Source organism: Poecilia reticulata, linkage group LG14 (assembly GCF_000633615.1).
Source record: "Poecilia reticulata strain Guanapo linkage group LG14, Guppy_female_1.0+MT, whole genome shotgun sequence".
In the NCBI taxonomy this organism is placed as follows: Eukaryota; Metazoa; Chordata; class Actinopteri; order Cyprinodontiformes; family Poeciliidae; genus Poecilia; species Poecilia reticulata.
Genome location: NC_024344.1, coordinates 21,580,149 through 21,602,039, shown reverse-complemented (window position 1 = coordinate 21,602,039; position 21,891 = coordinate 21,580,149). Strand labels below are relative to the sequence as shown.

Genomic DNA, 21,891 nt, shown 5'->3' with positions numbered 1-21,891 from the left:
GGGCTAATCTTTCTATCAAGGTCTCACCAAGGTTGCAAACCAACACAGCTCCAAGTTTCATTTTCATTCCTGCAGTTCTCAGTTTTATCGGATGAGATTATTTCCAATCAGTGCCACAGGACACACCTGTGTTTCCGTCTGTTGTTCAGGTGTGCAAAAAACAAGAGACGCTGACCTGGTTGGGTGCTACCAGGAGCTTAGGGTGCAGCGGCATCAACACTCAGCAACTTTCAGCTCAACAGATTCTGATATTGGGAAGAAACTTGCATGGAGACTGATGCCAGCACGGTTTCCCTGCAGGTCCACCTCGCCCGGCAGTCTGCTGGCTGCCTGGGTCAGTGCCCACATCTACCATCTGCTAACTGAAGCTCATTAAAACCGACTGCAGACACCGAGAACCTACGTCTGCACAGTTGACACTGCTGCAGCTTCAATGTTCTTCCTTGAGTTTCAATGGGTTCCTACAATCTCCTCATCTTCTGTCTTTTTGAAGTATAAATACACAAATTCATGAGAAATGCTCTGCAGATACTTCAACTGCGGGGTAGTGGCCACAATCCAATCTTATTTACCTCCTCAAAGGTATGAAAATCAGCCACTGTCCCCTTTTGCTCTGCTATGGAGAGCCAGGAGGGCTGACTGATAGACCTGCTCACTGCACTCTTTGTGAATTCGTCTTTATTAATCTGCAGTCTGAATTGCATTTCCTCCACTCTTCGAGAACTATTTTCATTATGTGGTCACTTGGCCAGTTATTTTCCTAGTGTCACAACTGATCATAGTTTAAAGGAAGGAAAAAAATTGATCTAATAATCTTTATTACGCAAATGTCTACACATTTGCGTTAAACATGCCACTTTTCAGACAAAAAATTATAAAAAAAATAAAAAAAATCAGCCTAGACCAAAATCAAAATTGGCTTTTGAAAGATCGGTAATTGTCCAGAAAACTCCAATCAGTGCACCCAACGTCAAAATCATTATTTTGAAGAAATCAGTTACTTTACACCTCAAACTCCCAAATCAACTTTTTTTGATGTCTACATGAGTTATTTAAGGTTCTATCTTTATGTTTCTGTTAGGCCTCAACGACAATTTATATTGCCATAGATCAATATCAATATCATTTGATCAATATCAATAGATAATATGTCCAACAGAATATTCAATCATTTCATTGAACCCTGAACCAGAACTGTGCAATATTTTACCTGGAACTGTCTCACCCCTTGTCTCCTTCAGTAGAATGGTACATAGGCAGCTCTATTCTCCCATTTGTCACAGCGATACATGGATGGACACCTGTGTCAGACTTTATGGTGGGTTTGGGAAACAGGAGTCGCTAAAGTTACTAAATATATTAAAGTTTGTAATATAGCAAAAGTGCTTCCAGCATTCTGACCTCAGCCCCACTTTCCCCCTGCGCTCATCCCCACACCACAGTGTATCTTGGCTCTGCCCACTTCTGTGGAATTTTTTTAAATTTGCGAGAGGCAGAGTTTCACACAGGGTTGTTACACTTAAATTTTTGTTTTTTTGTTGTTGTTTTTTTTATGTCAAATTTTGTATAATCATGACTGATTTGTAAAGTAATACTAATGGAAAAACATCGAAGGAGGTGAATACTTTTCACAGACATTATACCGTATTTTCCAGACTATGAGGCACACCTAAAAGCCTTAAATGTTCTCAAAAATCAGCAGTGCGCCTTATAATCCGGTGTGCCTTATGTGTGCACTGAATTCCATAATCTGTCCCTGATACAGAGACGTAAAGTGTACAGTACGTACACTGGCAGCAATAAACCAATCAAAGAATTGTTGTCAGAGTTCTGCAGCATATGCCTCCGGTAAAAACCAGATAGGTTTTTCCACGCATCACTGTCCCTGTTCATCTGCGACTCCATGCGCGCCCATCTCACTGCTACTGTGAAAAAGGAAGTGAAGCAAACTAATTCGGAGTTTGCCGTCATTCCGGGAGGATTAACAAAAGAAGTCCAACCGCTGGACATTGGTGTAAACAGGGCGTTCAAAGAGAAGTTGCGAGCGGCATGGGAGCGATGGATGACAGACTGCGAACACACGTTTACTAAAACAGGGAGGCAGCGCCGGGCGAGTTGCGCCACCATATGTGGATGGATTGTGGATGCCTGAGCTAATGTATCTGCCTTAACTGTTGTCCAAGCTTTCGCAAAAGCCGACATCATTGCTGAACAGCCAACAAGACTGACTCCGACTCCGTGAGTGTATTGTTACATAGTCGAATAAAGTTCAACTAAACTTACCGTTTTGTTTCTGCTACCTTTTTTTTTTTGTTGACCGTATGTTTTAGCATCTGGTGCGCCTTATGTATGGGTTAAATACAGAAATGGACTCCATAATTGAGAGTGTGCCTTATAGTCCGGTGCGCCTTATAGTCCGGAAAATACGGTAATCTTTAGTTATGGGAAGGAAAAAATTTAATCCTCTAGAAGTTATTTCTGATATATTACGACACTCATTATGTACATTAATATATTTCAAAGTACAAACCACAAACCAGCCTATGAGGAAGAAACAAAAATAAAAAAAGCTTTTTTTAATTATAATTTTTTAAAATATTTTTTCATTCACTTAAACCAATAGAAATAGTTTGGACAAATTATTCCAGATAGTCTAAGGTTGTATCCGTTAGTTAACATCCACCAACTTTTCCTCCCACTTCAAATCAGAAAGTTATTTTCCATCCATCCATCCATTTTTTACACCCTCTTCCCCATTGTGGTTAGGGGGGATGCTGGTGCCTATCTCCAGCTGTCAATGGGTGAGAGACGGTGTACAGCCTCCTCAGGTCGCCAGTCCATCGCAGAGAAAGTTAGTTTATTTATAAAAATATATAAACACCAGGTCATCTTTGTCAGAGCTTTGCTCTTTTTTTGTAAAAGAAACTTTAATCAAAAGTTTTTTCCAGGGATTTGAGTCCAGAGAGTTCTCTCTTCAGAGGAATTCAATAAGCAGACTCAGATTTTATAAACCACTAAAGGTTTGTCCTTCAGTCAGCAGGTCACAGCATCCTGGGAGATGTGATTTATTGTGCTTTAGAGGCACAGCGAAACATTCACAGGTTTTCATATCCACTATAGGATGACAGCTTCTCACATAACCCCCCCCCAAAAAAAAAGAAACATCAGGTGGGTTTAAACTGCTTTCGACCTGCACCACAGATCACTTCAACGAGACCAAAACAAGGTTTGTAGGCAGACTTCAGTTTGCTTTTTAGCAGAGTTTGACTATGCATTCACGGCTCCCCAAACGACCTAGTTTGAATAAAGTGGACTAAAACATATTAAGTAAAACATATTTTACCGATATGACCTTCTTACTTAATCTAGTAGATATTTTCTTTTTAATGAGATAAATCTTGTATCTTAGTAAAACAAAAACTTTTTCCAGTTTGAATTTATTCCCAAGTTCTGACAGGTAAACGCCATGCTAGCTTTACATGGCAAAAAACATCATCCAGCCAACTGGCAATAAATTTGCACTCAACTGTGATAGAAGCAAAAAAGCTAACTAGTTAGCATGGACGGTAGTCTCAAGCGCCTCATGTAGTAAAGATGTATGTGCGCGACTCACGCTTTTGTCTGAAATAAAAGCATAACACAAGAGGAAAAAAAGTACATAAACGAGATTAAGCGACATGATTTAAAACTGCAGGTTGAAAAAGATAAAAGTTTAGGTGTCATTTCCCCTGAAAATAGAAGAGAAAATCAACTCCACCAGCAACTGCACAACTAAGGTTTCCAGCTTCTTACCCACACTTTGGGTGAAATCTGCAACTCCCACCACTGAGATTTAATGAAGAGACAAGTTGATGCAGAAGCAGCATCTGTGCAGCTATGAGTTGAGAAAGAAAAAACCAGGGAGATAAAGAACCCAAAGCGCGATGAAGTCGGGCCGAGCTCAGTGGATAAAACCTAAAGTTCTGGTTCAGTTTGAGTCCTGTGGTTTGGCTCAGGGCAAAGAATTAACGGTTGCTGGAGAGTAAGCGAAGCATTACCGTGAAAACCTGCCTCAGAGCGAACAGGGGCAGAAATAACGAGCTGGACGGTGTCCCGGTGCTCACTTAATGGCCGCTTATCAAAGATTTAACATCTAACACTAAATATCGCTAAAAAACTGTTACAATACGAGCTGAAATAACAGCGCTGTTACAGCACAGAAGAGAGGTTTGAGTTATTATTCTAAAGGAGAAACCTCCAATAAATGGTGTGAAGAAAAAGAACAGCTGGAGGAACAATAAAGACAACTTTTACAGGTGTAAACTATTTAAATTCAGAGTAAATCACAAAAACAAACATGAATAAAACTGAAAAAAAATCAACATTTTTACGGTTAAAAATCAAGAAAATTATTAAAACAAATGGACCAAATGCATATAAATATAAAACTCTACAATAAAAAAACTCAGATTCCCAGCTTGCAGCAGCATGGAAATCAGATCTTGATGCTGGTTGTCTCACCTTGTCTCGCTCCTTCTCTTTCAGTTTGTCCATAGATCTCTTCAGTCCCTCCTCCAACAGGTCCATCAGCCTCACTGTGTCTCCAGATCGGGTCTTAAATTTCTTCCTGGGGGGCAAAACAGCAAAAAAATAAATACCTTGCACAAGAAAAACAAAATAAAACAGAGAGAAAGATGGAAGGGATAAAAAAGAGTGAGAGATGGGACTGAGCTTCTCAAGGTAACAAATTTTACTGGATGATTAATTGTCCCACAGGTGATCAAATCCAATTTTATTTGTATAGCACATTTCAGCAACAAGGCATTTCAAAGTGCCTTACATCATGAAAACACAAAAATACAAAGTCATAGAAGACAGTCAACAATTTAAACATTACAATTTGTCAAATGCCATGGTTACATATCAGACTGTTGCTTAATGTTTCATTGAATACGTTTTAAAAGCAAGTTTAAACAGGCTGGTTTGTAGACTAGATTTAAAGGCACGCAAAACACTTTCAGCTGTTTTGCGGTTTCCAGAAAGTTTGTTCCAGATTTGTGGTGCATAGAAGCTGAAAGCTGCTTCTCCATGTTTGGTTCTGGTTCTGAGGATGCAGAGCAGAACCAGAAGACATGAGAGGTCTGGAAGGTTGGTATAACAACTGTAGACCTTTAATGTATTGTGGTGTTAAGCCATTCAGTGATTTATAAACTAATAACTGTATTTTAAAGTCTATTCTCGGACCTACAGGAAGCCAGTGTCGGGATTTTAAAACTGAAGTGATGCGCTCTAACATCCTGGTTTTAGAGGGAACCCAAGCAGCAGCGTTCTGGATCAACTGCAGTTGTTGTTTTGACACCATTTTCAAGAAACATATTGGTAAAGGCAAAATACTGCAAGTTTGCCCTCTCAAATAACAAACTTTAATTTTATAAGCAATTAATCACATGACAATTGCACAAATTGGAAAGTAAAGGAAACGCATAATAAAAAAAAAATTAGAACAAAACATGTTTTCTGCTAAAACGTTTTTCTGCTAGGATGAGGTTGGGCTTCAGCTGTAACAAAATGAGGGGATTTCACACAACTGCAATGGAAATGCTTCTCCTCCCCATCACATGAGTCACGTGATCAACAACTGGATGCTACTACTGGCGAAAAAGATGACAGGAAACAGTAGGTGGATGATGGTTTTAATGATTTAAAATTCAACTTTTTTTATTTAATGGAAACACCGGTATTGCAAATTTGTGTTTTTTCAGCAGCGGAATATCATCAAAGTTTTGTGCACATTTGTAATGGACACGTAGCTATACTGAAAGAAAAGGTGTACTTTTGGTTTCAATTCTATATGACCAGTGTATATGACCATTTATTACTCTGAGTCATAAACGTACCAATCTGGTTTGGGTTTATTTTCCCCTCCTGCTGAAAATTAATTTCTTGATACCATAACTGGTTAACTGAGGGGAACCAGTAGTTCTTCACCACTCTGCAGGTTTAGTTTCAACAAAAGACAAACTCTTCCATGTTCTTATAAACAACCCATTCATGAATTGGGTTAAGACTCACTTATCCTCTCCCAGCACCACTCCAAAGCCGGCGTGCTCTACCCGGGTCACTTGGGGGTCGTACCAGCCGATCATCTGTCCTGCAGCGAAAATCACCTGAAAGTGCGTCCCCTGGGAGGAGAAACCACACCGAGACAACAGAAGATAATCTGAAGTCACTGCAGCTTGAAACAAAATGGCAGAAACTTGGCAGTCTGATGGCTGGAGGAGGTCAGAAGTCATAAAAATCCACACCTGCCCGCTGTCCACGACGTAGATGACTATGTCAGCCTTCTCCTCGAAGAGCCGCTGACGCAGTGCTGCCAGATCTGACGTGTCATAGGTGTAGCCGCCGTCAGACTTGACGATGGTAAGCGGGATGGACTGACCTGGAACAAAGACGATCTTCCGGCCTTCGTCCAGCTCAACCAGACCTGAGGAGGAAATAATGGCAGCAGAAAGGTAGAGGGATGAAGTTAGAAATTAAGACAAAAATGAGGAAGTTAGATTATAATAATAGTGTAAAAAATACCCAAGACCAGATATTTATGATAATAGCACCTCCTGGTGGTGGCTTCAAGTGTTGGCATGCTGTCATGTCAAAGCATTCATCTATTGTTCGTTTAATTTACCGATTTTCTCCTGTTTTTTTCCATTTGTGAACAAACGTAGACTGATGAACAAACAGATGCTATAAAAAAATAGTAAAATAAAAACATTTCATATCTATATATCCCTCCATCCATCCAATCAGTTGATCCACACCAGCTGCTGACAAACAGAAAGTTAAATAACTTTGTGACAGATTACAAAATAGGCCGCAGAAAGATCAAAGATGGGTTCTGTTTTTCTGTCTCTAAATCTGACATTTTATACACGTCTGTGTTTTTTTTCACTGTTTTTTATATTGCCAGAATAAATGTGTTAAAATACAAAAATAAATGTTACGACTTTATGAATTTGTAAAAATACCTCAATAAAGTAATATTACCAGAATAAAATCGTAATATCAGCAGAATACAGTCATAATATTACCAGAATAAAGTCATGCTTTGAGTTTTACCTTTGTCCTCGAACTCCTTCACCACCTGGGTCATCCGGTTCTGGTAGAACGACTCTCCTCTCTCGACGATCTTAATGTCCAGACAGTCATAGACCTTCTGAAACTCTGGAATCATCACATCAATCAATCCCAACAGGTTTATTCTACTTTAGAATTATTTATAACCTCAGTTTATTATTTTATTTACTTCAAACACCTTATTGTGTCACCTTTGTTCCACTAACATATTTAAAAAGGAATAGACTGAAATGTAAAAAGTCGTTTCAATGACAAAATTGAAATGTAAGAAAAAGTTAAATCATTGTCTTTTTTTTATAATAAAAGAAGTTTAAAAAAAAGAAGTTTACAGTGTAAAATATATGACTGCATATTAGGACCAGACTAGGAGAATTTCGTTTTCTGACATTACAAGAATGGAGTAACATTAATAAGAGAATAATAAAGTAGAAGAAAATGAGAACAGTCATAATATTACCAGGATACATTTGTAAAAATACAAGAGTAAAGGTGTAAAATTATGAGAATAAGTTATAAAACTATGAGTATAAAGTTATAATATTAAGAAAAGAAAGCAATAAAGATGTGAGAATAATGTCATAATATTACCAGAATAAAGTTGTAAAATGTATGTCATGGAGTGTTGAGAATCTTGTGACATTGCAGTTCGGTATCAGTTTTACAAAGAACATCAGCATCAAAATATTAACAGCAAGACTTTGAAATGACTGTCAGTTTTACCGAGCTGATTATGTCAGATATTGATAACTATCGAAGCTTTTTTTCCCCTTTAAAACAACTTATTTCTCGTAATTTTACAACTTTCTTAAAGTAATATTGCGTCTTTATTTTTGCTAACCTTACTTCTCATAATCTTATGACTTAGTCATAAGTATGTCTTTCTTTCAGTGTCATGGAAAGCCCACCTCTCCTGGAAACGTCACAGATCATGTTCCAGGCTTTGATGAAGTCGGGTTCTTTGCTCTGCAGCCTGACAACACATTGGTATGCCCGTTTCTTGAACTCCTCGTCCTCGTCAAAGCGCTTCTTTGACTCCTGGTGAACAAAAAGGGAGAAGAATTTTTTATTTATTCATTTATTTTTTACCTTCAGATTTCCCTTACTTTTTCAATTGTTTTCTTTTTCTCCTATTATTCTAAACCACGGGTATTATTCTAACCTGCAGCTCCAGAGCCCTGATAACATGGGGGATAAAAAACCCCAAAAACAAATTTTTTTTTTATGTAGATATGATGACAAATGGCTTTAGACGTTTTTTGATGAAATATTTGCATCGGATGGCACCAAAAGTACCAGCAACATATTTTTAAATCTTTTATTTAGTCAGTATGTTGAAAACTGTGTGCATTTAAATTACTTTCCATAAAAATAAACATCTTGTAGAAGAAAATGTATTTTTATTTTAAACTAAAAAAATATATAAATAAAATGATGCTCATTTAAAAATGACAACATTTCCTGCAGCAGATATTCATAAAAATTATAAGTTATCTTTTTTTCCCCCAAAATGTTATGTAACATGTCACTGTCATAAACATGAAGGAGTCTTTATGAATGTCTATGACTGTTGTCATGGAGTGTCATTCGATAAATAATGACACTTTTAATGCAAAGATGCTTTAAAAGTTGCTTTAAAAGTTGCCTTGAAAGTTCATTAAAAGTGCCAACGTTACATTATTTTGTAAATAATGACACTTGAATGAACACCTCTGGTTTATCGCAAATTTTAATTGCAAACCCGTCCTCCAGGTCCCATCTGAGTGTGAGCAATTACCAAATATCACCCCATTTTTGCAAACTTAGACTGTGGTGCTATATTTAGCAACATTTCAAGGGCACCTATTGTGCAAAATTCTAATTTTGCTCATTTTATACTACCATTTGGGTCTCTACTGTGTTCACTTCTAAAAACACTATTTAAAAAAGACAACAAAACCAAACTAACTTCCAGCTATCTTTTGGCAACAAGTTAATGTTTTTTTTTTGGTGTCTGGAAATTGAGCAGTTTCAAAAACCTCCGAATTTAACGGCACAAATCAGCAGGCATTACCCCTCACCTAGAAACGCCAACCAATTACCAACAAAACCCAAAACAAGCTTGTGCATTGTATGCACTGTACAATGGCTGCTGGAAAAGACAAAAAAAATTATACAGAAATACTCCTCTAGTCTCGACCACTGCCCTATGTACAGAAACTACTTGCTGCATTCTTGCTGGTTGTGCAGGTCTGCACTTTTGCTTTTTAAAGATGTACAGTTGTATAATTGCTCATCTGTTTGAAGCAATTTGAACGTGACGTGGCCAGATGCAACTTATTTGGATTTAAAGTAACAGAAGCCCTAAAATTGCTGATTCTGAAAAGAACTCCAAGTAGGTAGAACCGAGCAGACTAAAATGATCCAAAAACGATTTTTTGCAAAAAATGTAATAGACCTATTCTAACCTAATAGACCTATTCTAACCTATCCAAGGATAATAGCATAAAAGACAAAAAAGGATTTGGTATCAGCCAAAATCAGACTTTAAAAGATCAGTGACGGCCAAAAAACTGCAATTGCTGCACCCCCAAGTATTTTATTGAGCTGAAATAGGCCCAACCCAATGAACTGACCTTGTAAAAGATCTGCAAGTCACCGATGGGAGGAGACACTGTCAGGTAGTCTGGAAATTTATCCTGTAGGTGAGCTATGAGCATCCCAAACTGGGTCCCCCAGTCACCGACGTGGTTCAGCCTGCCGACGTCAACAAACAGTGTGACAAACAACAACAACAACAGAGGCATTTCCAGGAGTTGCTATCATACGGATTGCAGAGGCTAGAGGTGTTTAACTCCGACCTGAGGACGTCGTAGCCCAGAAACTCAAACAGCCGACACATGCTGTCGCCAATGATGGTGGAGCGAAGGTGGCCCACATGCATCTCCTTGGCAATGTTGGGTGAGGAGAAATCCACGATCACCTAGGCGACGAGACGACAAAAATGATTAATCGTTTTCACCTTTGTTAGTTCTCATTTGTTCTGTTTTTAGTCTTTTATTCTGTTTTTTTTTTTTAGCCGAGTCGTTTAGTATGGGCAATTATTCCCTCTGGTTTTGGATGCTGTGCAGATGGAAGTATTTACATTTTGGAATAGGGCTGAAACAATTAATCGGCTTCATCGTGATTAAGTGATAATTGAAATAATTACGTAATTTATTAATTGATTAATTGTTAACTGGAATATAAAAACTAAAAAAACTGCCAACTGCTGGAAGAACAACACACTCAGGACAGTAATTAGTCTAAAACTGTACAAAAAATGTAAACATTTTTCAATAAATTAAAAACAAAAGTCTGTCTGTAGATATGTTCTACCCAGAACTCCTCTAGTGTCAGTATTAGCTTAACCTGGTTCGTAGAATATTCTATTAAGCACCTTTTGTTACCCAAACAAAATAGTCAAATCAGCTGTGTTAATGTTAGCTGCAGATGCTAAATGAATAAATCAGAGTTTTTATCATTGTGTTTTAGGGCAGTCGTCCCCAACCCCCGGGCCACAGACCGGTATCGGTCGGTGGACCAATTGGTACCGGGCCGCACAACAAATAATTAAATATTTCCGTTTTATGTATTATCTGAGTCTGGAGGATCTTTTATTTTGAAAATCCTTTAACTGGATTCTCTCAGTTACATCTTGCGCGCCAACATTGAGCCCACAATCAGCAAAATTAGTAAGAAACGGATCAGATGTCTTTGGAAAGTTTCTTCGCAAAGGGGAAAAGGCCCAGAGAAGAGAAAGGAGAATGGATTTATCCTCGACCAGTAGGTGATTCCCACATTACAAGCCCGCTCTGCATGATATGCGGCGACCAACTCTATAATGAGGCAATAAAGCCTTCAAACTCCTTCGCCACTTGGAGACCAAGCACACTGTGGATAAGCAACACTTTGGGTGTCATTGTTTCCCATCACTCCCAGATGGGACCATCTCATTGCAGAAAAACAAGCTCAGGGCTCCCATTGATTTGTCGTTATCCGAGTTAAAATTTTCATAAAAGTAAAATGTTCCTTTTTGTTGCGCATCTGTTATCTTATTTTGAAGGGATGTGTAAGCGTTACCAGAGTCGGAGCGCTTTAGGGCAGTGGTCGAGACTAGAGGAGTAGAGCTTGTGAATTTTAGGTCTGGTTCACCTGGCATGATTTTAGCATTGTCGCCCAATTTTCCAAACCTCTGTGACCACAGAGGTGATAAAAGTACAACAGGTTCGATCGGTTCGTGTGTCCAGCCGCAAGGCAGGAGCAACACACCACACACGAACCAATTTCACTCACGAACATTCCAGTTCCAGAAGAAAATCCCGTAAAACCCCCAACATACCATATACGAATTTAGAGTAACAAACATGTCCGACGATGTAGAAGCAATAGTGATAGTCTGTGGACTCATTTTAAGTGATAAAAGATGTAACAAAAAGAAAAAATGTTGGATAAAAGACTGCAGGAGCAGCCGCTCTATTTTCTGCACTATGCACTAAACCAGGCTTTCAGTTGCGCGATGTCAGTTGTTTGGGATTCCCCGCCGCATTTACGTCACTGTGCTTTCTGATTGGCTACCTGTCACATTCAACAGATTGCGTTCTCTCTCCCAGTCACCCACACACTGCGATAATTGGGCCAAGACAATCCAACATGTTGAATATGCCCGATTTTAGATAAGAGCGGTCCGACGTTCTACATAACACACCACCCAGGCAGGATGATCGGTTAGGATTATTGCAGCGACAATCTCAGAACTCGGAGCATTCTAAGATTGTCATAAAGGAAAAATCGGGGCAAAATTTTTTAAATTGTGTCATGTGACACCCCCCACCCGCCAGTAAAACTGTCGAGCCTTGACCGGTCCGCGATGATAAAATGGTTGGGGACCACTGTTTTAGGGAATAAATATGAGTGTTAAAATTTCCTTGAATTAAAACCTGGGAACATTGTAAAGCATAAAACTAAAACTTAAAAAAATTAAAAAGCAAGAGGAAAGTAAAGTTTTATTCTGTAGACAAACCCTCTTCCTGGTGGCAAGCGGCGGCAGCTGGACACCATTGAGCAACATGCTGGTCAGCAGTTTGGACACAAACGTTTTCTTCAGATGGATGTTGATGAATCCTGGACAATAAAGCAGAGGAATGAGGCAACGCAGCCACAGTGAAAACAAACCAGCAAACAAAAAGCTGCTTGGTTTAAAGAAAAGTGAAAATCTGGAGAACAACCAGACAAATTATTCAGAAATATTTATTTTGCAATTCTTTAATCTAAGGAATATATTAAAATTGAGCAACTTCAGAAAAATGTAAAAGTACTGAAATGATCATACGACCATTAACAGATTTTTTTCTAGCATTTCATTTATTTTCCCGCTTAATTTTCAAAACTTAAATTTTTTTAAATTAAATTGACTGTGATTTACATTAACCCTAGAGAAACTCATCTATGCGTTTATCTTTAGTCGCATTGATTACTGCAACAGCGTCTTCACAGATCTACCAAACAAATCAATTCCAGCTGCAGCTGATCCAGACCGCTGCTGCTCGCATTCTCACTAAAGCCAAAAAGATGGAACACATAACACCAGTTTTAAAGTCCCTACACTGGATTAGAGAATAGACTTTAAAATACTGTTAGTTTATAAATCACTGAACGGTTAAGCTCCACAATACATTAAAGATCTGCTGTTGTTGTACCAACCGTCTAGCCTCCTCAGGTTCTGGTTCTGCATCCCCAGAACCAGAACCAAACGAGGAGAAGCAGCATTCAGCTTCTATGCACCACAAATCTGGAACAAACTTCCAGAAAACTGTAAAACAGCTGAAACACTGAGTGCCTTTAAATCTCGACTAAAAACCCACCTGTTTAGTTGTATTTGAAACGTAATCAATTATGAATTTAGTGATGGCATTTGACTTAATGCAATGTTTTGATTGCCGATTCTATGTTGCATGACTTTGTGTTTGATATGATGCAAAGCACTTTGAAATGCCTTGTTGCTGAAATGTGCCATACAAATAAATTTGGCTGATTAACAAAACACAATATTATATACATTTTTATATACTATAAAATAGTTATTTTTATGAAGTGAATTTATAATTACAAATTTTAGTTTACAGTGCCAAACAATTACAGGTTTTCAAGATTTGATAAAATAGTATAATAAAATAATAATATACCAAATTTAATTAAAAATTACTTTATTTCAAATTTCCTCTTTTCTTTTTATTTTAATCATCAAAATGTTCATAGTTAAGTGAAAGTATTAATTTACTTCATTAATTTGTTAAAGTAGTAAAAAATAAATTTAATAAAATTATAAAATTTCTGCTCTTAAGATATTAATGTATTATAAAAAGGTTTAAAATATTTGTTATGGTATTTAAATTATTAACACTAAAAACATTTGCAGGAAAAATTATAAAACAGATTTTAAGTTTAAAGTAAAATATCGAAAAATATTTTCTGAAGTATATTTCACATTAATATTCTCCTAAAACTATTTTATTTTAGCATATTTTAACACAAAGACTTCAATTTATTAAACAAGTAAAATTCATTTTTACTGCACTATTATAATGTACTTATAATATATTTAATCATTAAAACAATTTACTAATTCAGTAGAAAGACTTGCATAAAAAAATATGAAAAGAATTATTCATACCTTAAAACAAAACGTAAATTTTAACTTGTTCAGAACAAACAGATTCAACAACTAAAAATGTCCTTATCCGAAAAAAATAATAACTGGAATAACCCAAAAAGTGCAACAGGTGATCAGGGTTTCCCCCAGTGTATTATAAGCCTGGCGGCCCGCCATGCTTTACTAGCCCCTCCGCCAGGCTAAGCGTTGCTCGTTTACGTTTCTAGGAAAATTAAAATAAAAATTTAAAAATGCTGTTTTTTTTCTTCTTTTTTTCGGACTGCAAGCGTTTCTTTTGCTATTAGCATTTCACTAGCAGAGCAGATTTATTCCTAAAGGATAGGTTTATAATAGATAGGTTTATAGTTTATGCATTTAAACCTGACAGCGCGCGACTAATCATCTTACATCAACTTACTGTGAGAAATTATGATCCTTTGGAGAACTCTAGGTAAGAGTTTAAAACCCACCGCATTAGCTCTGGTTGCGTAGCTCAATGTGAACCGCAGGAATAACTTGTAGCGAATTCAGAGATGCGCGTTGTGGAGCGGTGAGTATGATTTATCTTTGTGAACAAACAATTATAAGCGGCGTTTACATCCCAACACGCTTCCCAGCATGTGGCTCTGTGTCCGTCTTCCCTGTAAAGTTTATGTCTGTGGTCCCGTTTGGCCGGAGCGTTTGTGGATAACGAGCAGCACTAACCTCATCATGCAGGTTCAGCCGGGTGAGGAGCTTTAACGCTCTCCTCGGAGTTACGCATCACCCTGATTTTATATTATTTTATTATTAGTAGTAGTAGTATTTTTCCGGTTACACTTTGCATCAAACCATATCAAATGCGTTGTCTACTTAGAGTTAATATGCGCGGCTGCACGCAGATCTGAGAAACCCCTCCCATAAACTCAACCAACTAGAATAGTTTCTGTGACGCTTATTAAAAACTCAACAGACACGAAATGAAAGAGCTACTAAAGCCACATTAGCAGCATTGAATTAAATCTCCCATTTGTTGTGCATCTCTGCGTAGTGCAGTAGATTACAGGGCGGAAACAAGGCTGTTTGAGGCCTTGAGCAGAATTTGATTTAGGGGCCCCTTTTGTTGCTAAAAATATTAGTACCTCTAACAGCTTTTGTGTTAGATTTAGTGAAATATGGGAGAAGGGAGTAGTTTAATTGGCCAGCCTAAAAAGCAATAGGTATAATCGCAGTTTACTAATTTGTATTTGAATTAACAAAGATTAAACTCACAGCAACAGATTGCTGGTATGGTAACAAAACAATGTAACTATGAATGTTGTTCTTTGAAGTTTTACAAAGTAAACTTGCCAGTTCCTTAAAATCATGTAGTTAAATGTTAAAGAATTTAAAATCATTTCATTTCTGTATGCCTAAAGAATTGATTAAAATTTAACAGCATTGATAATCTCAATAAACAAGTGTTACATTTATGTATATGTGGTCTGTTTTAAAATAATAGTGTTTATCAAGCTCCTACCTGGTCCTGCGATCTCAGTCCTCTGGATGAGTTCATTATCTGGCAGATTCTGGACAATCTTCTCAGCGATTTCCCTTGGGTTCACCTTTGTCCCTTTTGCTTTCAGCATCTGACAGAAAATAGTCAGATAGGATTTGTATTTAAAAGATTCTAAACATCAGGACTAGAGATGCCAATTGGTGGTTTATTCCATTGAGATTAGTTCCAATCAATTAGCTGATAATGTTCGCTTAGACTAGTGGTTTTCAACGTGGGCGGTACAGCCCCCCGGGGGGCATTCAGAGGATGGCAGGGGGCACTGGCAGAAATTTTTACAAAAGGGGGGTGCTGGGATTCCTCTGGGGGGCGTTTGGTCGAAGGTAGGCCTTTCACGATAACAAATTTTGCTCGGCGATTAATTGTCTAAAAAATTGCGATAAACGATAATATTGTTTCAAGACCTTTTGACTCTGATTTAATGGAAATGATGTAATAATGCTTGCTATTTCCTGCCATAGACATACACTTTATTTTCAAAAGAACACATAACACTGGAACTGATAAACTAAACAAACAAAACAACCAAAAACGAAAATAACATGTATTCTCGGTCTCCATTAACAAAAAACTTACTTGAATAAAAACTAAACAAGATAAAGCCAAAGTGGAAATAAATACTGCATTCAACCAAAAGAGTGCAGATTACGAAGTCTGTGTTGCCCTTCAGTAATCACTAGATTTAAATAGAGAAGATGAGCTATTTTCCCTTTACGAAAATCTTAGATAGTTGGCCGATCTAAGATTGTCGCTTGTGGTTTCGTAACCGATCGTCCTGTAGTGTGTGGTGGGTTACTGTAGATCGTCGTGGTCGCTCCAATCTAAATCAGTGGTTTTCCCCGACTGGGAGCTTAACGCTGAATGTGACAGGTAGCCAATCAGAAAGCGCGGATTCTCCTCAGTGCTTTCTGAGGGGAAATTATGGAGGGAATCCCAAACAGTTGACACGGCGCAACCCGAAGTCCAGCGGACATTGGAGATATGTGGAAACAACATTAATATTTATTCAACATTTCGTGCAAAGAATATAGAAATTATAAGGAGTTTGAGCCAAATTGCTACCGCAGTTGATAAACCCGGTAAGTTTTCAGCAGTTCTTCGTTAACGTGACATAAATAGGTTATAATGATTTTCATTCAGTCAGGACTTTACGCTTACTCTAGTCACATGCATCACAGGTAGATTCCAGTAAAGCATTGATTAATGCCTGATTTTAAAATTAGTTAACTGGACTTGGAGCCATTATTTTGTGCCCATGTGGCTGGACAATACACAGCACTACGAACCCGATCGAACCGTTATACCTAGGATTTCTGTCGGCTAATGTGTCTCTCAGGTTTTGGAAATGGACCGACAGTCGGCCGACAACTCGTGTCATGTGCGCTGAACATTACACTAAGAAAATGAGAAAGGGAGGGTCAGTGGAGAGCACCGGAGTTGAGCCTTTTTTCATTCAGTGTCATCATAGAAAGAAAAAATGGCAGGAAGAGACGATAAAGCCGATAATTAAAATGAGGTCGATAGGTTTAATTTATCGTGCGATTAATTGATTTATCGTTTATCGCGACAGGCCTAGTCGAAGGTAAACTTTGCACCTTAAATGCACAACAATACCCGTTTAGACTTTGAGCAACTTGTTAAAATTGTATTGTGCAACATTAAATCATGCTTGGCTGCAACTGGTAGCTGCTCTTCTTCTTTTCAGTGTTTGTAGCTTCTTGGCGCAGCTCCGCTCCTGCTACTAGTAGCTTCACCACATCAGTTCAGCGTTACACCGGCTGATGAAGTTGCTGTGATTCACTTTGTCTGGTATTTTTGTACATATGTTTTGGCAGTTCTGTGATCATGTCAAAGCAGCAACTTTTATAAAAAAGTGTTTTATTTCCGTTTGAAGGCTGAACGGTTCCATGGAAGGGCAACAGAAAATCGCTCTTATAAACATGTAAAGACTAAAATCACGAAACCCTCACTTTGTATCCCTCTGAAAAATGAATCCATTTAAATAAAGAAATCCCTCCATAGCATTAACGCCGGCGCTGTAAGTGGTCCGGTATGAAACGGGTGCAATAGAACAATGGCACCACAGCACTTTTAAATTTCAATAATCAGAATACCGAAATTGTTTCCGTTGTTTTAAAAGGTTTATGTCAGTCTGCCTTTTCCCCATCGATACGCTTCCCGACCGCTGCGCACCTTAGGGGGTTAAAAAAAACAACCAAAAAAAAAAAAACAATGCGCACATTGCGCAAAACTCTGAAACAGGAGAAGCGGGACATAAAACGGAGCGACGAACTAGATGTGAATTATGGCATAAAAACAGAGAATCCGACGCAAAACAGTGAAAAAATAAACACAAGATGTGAAACACATAACGATTAGGCGGCGCAGCAGGTGATGAGTGAAGATTACTGGTGGTGAGTATCAATAAATGATAAAATAAATCTAGCAACAGGAAAGAAACTAAAGTGGACATAGCAATAAACCAAGAGAGGACAATACTAATCAAAGGAAACTAAATGACACTCCATGACACCTTCAATTTGACTCATTAGGATTTGATTAAGAATCAGATTTGTTCTTTGTAATTTCTGTCCAGTAAAACTATTGATTTATAAATCAGTAGACAGGTCTATATAAAGATATAATCCATGATTCTGTCCCATATTTGCATGGCATTAAAAGGATCTGGAACTTTTGTTTTCCACTTAAAACTATGGTTTGCACAATAAATGCCATGTGAGTGAAATTTTATGAATGAAACTCTGATCTCCTGAAGGCAACACAGAGCTGCACCACCAGAAACTGAAAGAAACACTGAAGAGAAGAATAACTATGATTATTGTAGTTACAGTTCTATCCATGTTTTAATGTTGCAGAGCTTAGTCGTTTGCAAATAGATCAAAGTTTAAACTGGCATGTTGTACATCTTTTATCTGGTCATTTTGTGTAATATTTAACAACTAAAAAATGGCACAGAACAAGAATATTTTTTCCACTCTGATTGGCTGCCGTTAGGCCTACCGATTTTAAGTTGAATATCCATTGCATTTTTCGTAGACACCTGTGAAAATAATTTCTATTCCCATGGCTTTTTTGTTCTCTGGGAAATCATTTTGATGATAAATACTAGAGGTGTGCCGATCGATCGGCCGATTTCCGTGAAAAAGTGTATGATCGGTGATCGCCGATTACGGTCTCTTGTTGCTGATCACACAAACCGATCACCTGCTTCTCATTTCGCAGCCTGCCTGTGCAGCTGGTCTCCCCTTTCCTTCTCACTGCGCAAACGCGCAGCAACAAATCCTAAGCGATGTGGAACTATTACGCACTGAGTGAATGGGTAAGTTTGCGTGTTGCTGCGGAAAATTGAAGCACGTCAAAATGCATCAACACAACAAATCTAATATGGTATAAAAACAATACCATACTTGATGGAGTTTGGCTACATCGAGGCTCACTGCAGTAAAAAAGACATATGGAGGATCAGATAGCAGGTGAAGCAGCGCACAGCTACAAACACTCACCCAGATTAGCATGACGGTCAGAAWGCTAAACAAATAACCCGCAMAATTATTTAAGTCTTCGAGCTGCGATGTGGTTTTGTTCTCGCTGTTGAACCGCTGCTACGCGCTACAGGTATATTTGACAAACGGAGCGCCGCTTCTACTCCACCTGGTAGTGACTCTCACACCGAACCTCTGCTTAAAGCTGCAGCATCTAACTTAAAAAAAGCGGTGAGGGGCCTGGATAAAGACTAGGGGGGCACTGGCCCGAAAAAGGTTGAGAAACACTGGCTTAGACCTTCTCTTAATGATGTAGTTTTGGCCAACATAAACAGAGGGCACCACTGGTCATCATGAGCCGTTGATACAGAAACAAAAATGGCAGAGCAATATCACAATGGGAAAGAGAAATGGTCCCAACAAAGTCCAGTGTGGGATAGAAAATGCACTTTTTTCTGTTTTGAAATATACACTCTAGACAATCTTCTGAAAGATATTAAGAATAATAGCGCTCATCCAGCTGTGCAACATGATAAAGGGGCGTCAACTTTTCACCCAAAAATGACTGAAGTGCTACGAAGGCGAGGATGTGATAACAGAAAGTGGCAGAAATGAGACAGAAAATTTGTAACATGATGGTGAAAACATGCCAAATACGCAATATTGATTTTGAGGGCTTTAGTGAGTTTTAATACTCCTTCAAGAGAAATCACACACCTCCATCCTGTAATCCGTTTTCACAGGGAATTAAGCAAATTACACATTTTATTCTTTTATTCACTTTTATTTATCCATGCAGCAACCTAAGAGGTTCCTGTTTTGCTTAATAATGTGAGAAAACCACAATTGTCTGATTATTCAGCCAGTATTTACACGAAATGTTCAAATTTAACTTTTGTAAAATTCAGCATATTATGAGAAATTTTACTCTTTATGTTATGAAAAAAGCTCTACCCTTTTTGCATAAGAAAAACTCAGGATTTTAAGAATTTAATGGCTGCTAATCAATTAATTAGTCGATCAATAAGATCCATATTTAGATTGAATCAATCGATAACTTTTATGTTCTGATTTCAACAGTGAAACATTAACAACTTGGGGAGCGCCATTTCTTCTGCGTCCTCTGCTCCCAGTACTGTGATGAATGAGACGTTTGAAGAAGAAACTGTAGAGGAAAACTAGAAAATTCCTGCAGAAATTTTACGGGGCCTGCCAAAATGTGCCCGTCGGATTTTTAATAAAGCATTCTGATGCTACAAATTAGCAATAATGCTAAAGAAAGCTGCAATGTAGTCAATAACCTGTGGGGAGTCAGAAGCATGTTCACTAAGCTCTACTTGTACCATTACAGTATGTTGCATAAGCCAAAATGCTAATAATAGCATGAATGCTATCAGTAGCATGTTTGGCATCATTAGCATGTTGTCTGTCATTACTTACTCCATTCAGTATACAAAACATTGCTAATAAGTAAGAAAAGCATTCTGATGCTTAATATTAGCATCAATGCTAAGCTGAGATAAATTGTAGTCAAAAACCTGTGGAGAGTGAGAAACATGTTGATGAAGCTGTACTTGCACCATTAATTTTGTTAAAATGAATGCATAAGGTGAAATTAGCCAAAATGCTAATCTTAGCATGATTGCTATCAGTAGCATGTTTGGCATCACTAGCATGTTGTCTGTCATTGACTTAGTCCACTGAATATACAAAACATGGTTAAGTAAAAAATTAGCTCAAAGCTCATTTAAAGGTGATAATGCTCTGTCTTGCGCAAGACAGTTCTTTAACCTGAGACAAAATGCTACTTAAAATTAATACTATTGCACTGCATATGGTGGTGCAAAAACTCACACAGCTGTACTTGCCCATTGCAAGTCAGTATTATACATACTTAAAGGTGATACTGTAAGGGTTTGACACTGTTGATCACCAATGTCCAGTGACTGAAGCTCTTGCCAGATCCATCACCATATTTCAATGGCTGATCTAGTTCACTGCAACAGTATAATAGCTGAACCCAGTGCTCAATGAAATTCAGTCCGAGACTGATGACTATAAGCTTCGCACATGTGGTTTTCACTCTCGGTCCAAAATAAAAAAAATAAATAAAGACAGTCAGTAATTGTTTATTTCTCAATTTTTCAAGCTTCATACTAAGGATTTTAATTCACACTCAAAAATTCTGAGAAATAATTTTATATAAGCAAAATATAAATAGTCACAGGAAATATTTATTCTTCCCACAATGCATTGTGAGACCTGCCTCAGCGCCTGTTTGTGAGACTACTCACTGCCTCTATCTGGGACCCATTGTTATGGTAATTAATTATCTGGGCCTAGGCTGGCTCTCTCTGTCAGACAGTATGCTGGAGACAGAGTTTCTATACTTGAGACACTCCACGTCGGTCTCAAGGACGGCGACAAAAAAAATATAAGAATTAGCAAAATGTCGAAAACATTTTAATATTATATCTTCTATTATCTTCTAATCTAATATTATAACTATCTCGAGGAAAAAGGATCATAAAAGCTAATATTATCACTTACCTGAAAGTATTATTGAGGCTTTTATTTTGAAATTTTTTAGTAAGTGTCATTTGAAATATCAACACTAATGCTATGTGCAACAGTGGTTTGGTTAAACCAGTTATCTAATGGCCAAAAGAGCAATTCTATGATGTAATAATCTTCAAGGCTTTTATTTTGACATTTTCTGTGAGCTTAATTTTAACTTGCCAAACTAATCACATGTGTAATAGTTATAGTGTTAAATCAGTTGTATAATGCTCAAAACACAAGTAGTTGTAAATACCAGTTAAGTCCTCCTCTATAGTAACATACAGTTCTGCCATGTTGTAGTTCTAACATGATCCTCAGCCCTCTGTTTTAAGTGATAGTTGGCCACAGTTAGAACTACAGACATGGCGTGCCCTGCCCTGCTCTGTGTAATTAATCCCCTGCCAACTTCAGCCATCTCTGGCCTACAGGGTGAGAGTAATTTCTGTTTAGCTGACAGTTCCGCCATGTTGTAGTTCTGACATGTTGCTGTGGCCTCTCTTTTAACTGAGTCTTGC

The 21,891-nt window shown here is 37.9% G+C and overlaps 1 protein-coding gene across 1 annotated transcript in view; it reads right to left on the bottom strand.

Annotated features, from left to right (window-relative positions):
* The window catches only part of rars1 (arginyl-tRNA synthetase 1), a 36,485-nt gene that overhangs the window by 10,631 nt on the left and 3,963 nt on the right, over positions 1-21,891 (bottom strand). Inside the window, exons 4-12 of the mRNA XM_008428441.1 lie at positions 15,276-15,384; positions 12,149-12,249; positions 9,948-10,069; positions 9,723-9,843; positions 8,016-8,145; positions 7,093-7,197; positions 6,285-6,463; positions 6,052-6,161; positions 4,501-4,606 (exon numbers count right to left, since the gene is read on the bottom strand). Of these exons, the coding sequence (XP_008426663.1) occupies positions 4,501-4,606; positions 6,052-6,161; positions 6,285-6,463; positions 7,093-7,197; positions 8,016-8,145; positions 9,723-9,843; positions 9,948-10,069; positions 12,149-12,249; positions 15,276-15,384 (1,083 nt within the window). The remainder of the gene's footprint in view (positions 1-4,500; positions 4,607-6,051; positions 6,162-6,284; positions 6,464-7,092; positions 7,198-8,015; positions 8,146-9,722; positions 9,844-9,947; positions 10,070-12,148; positions 12,250-15,275; positions 15,385-21,891) is intronic.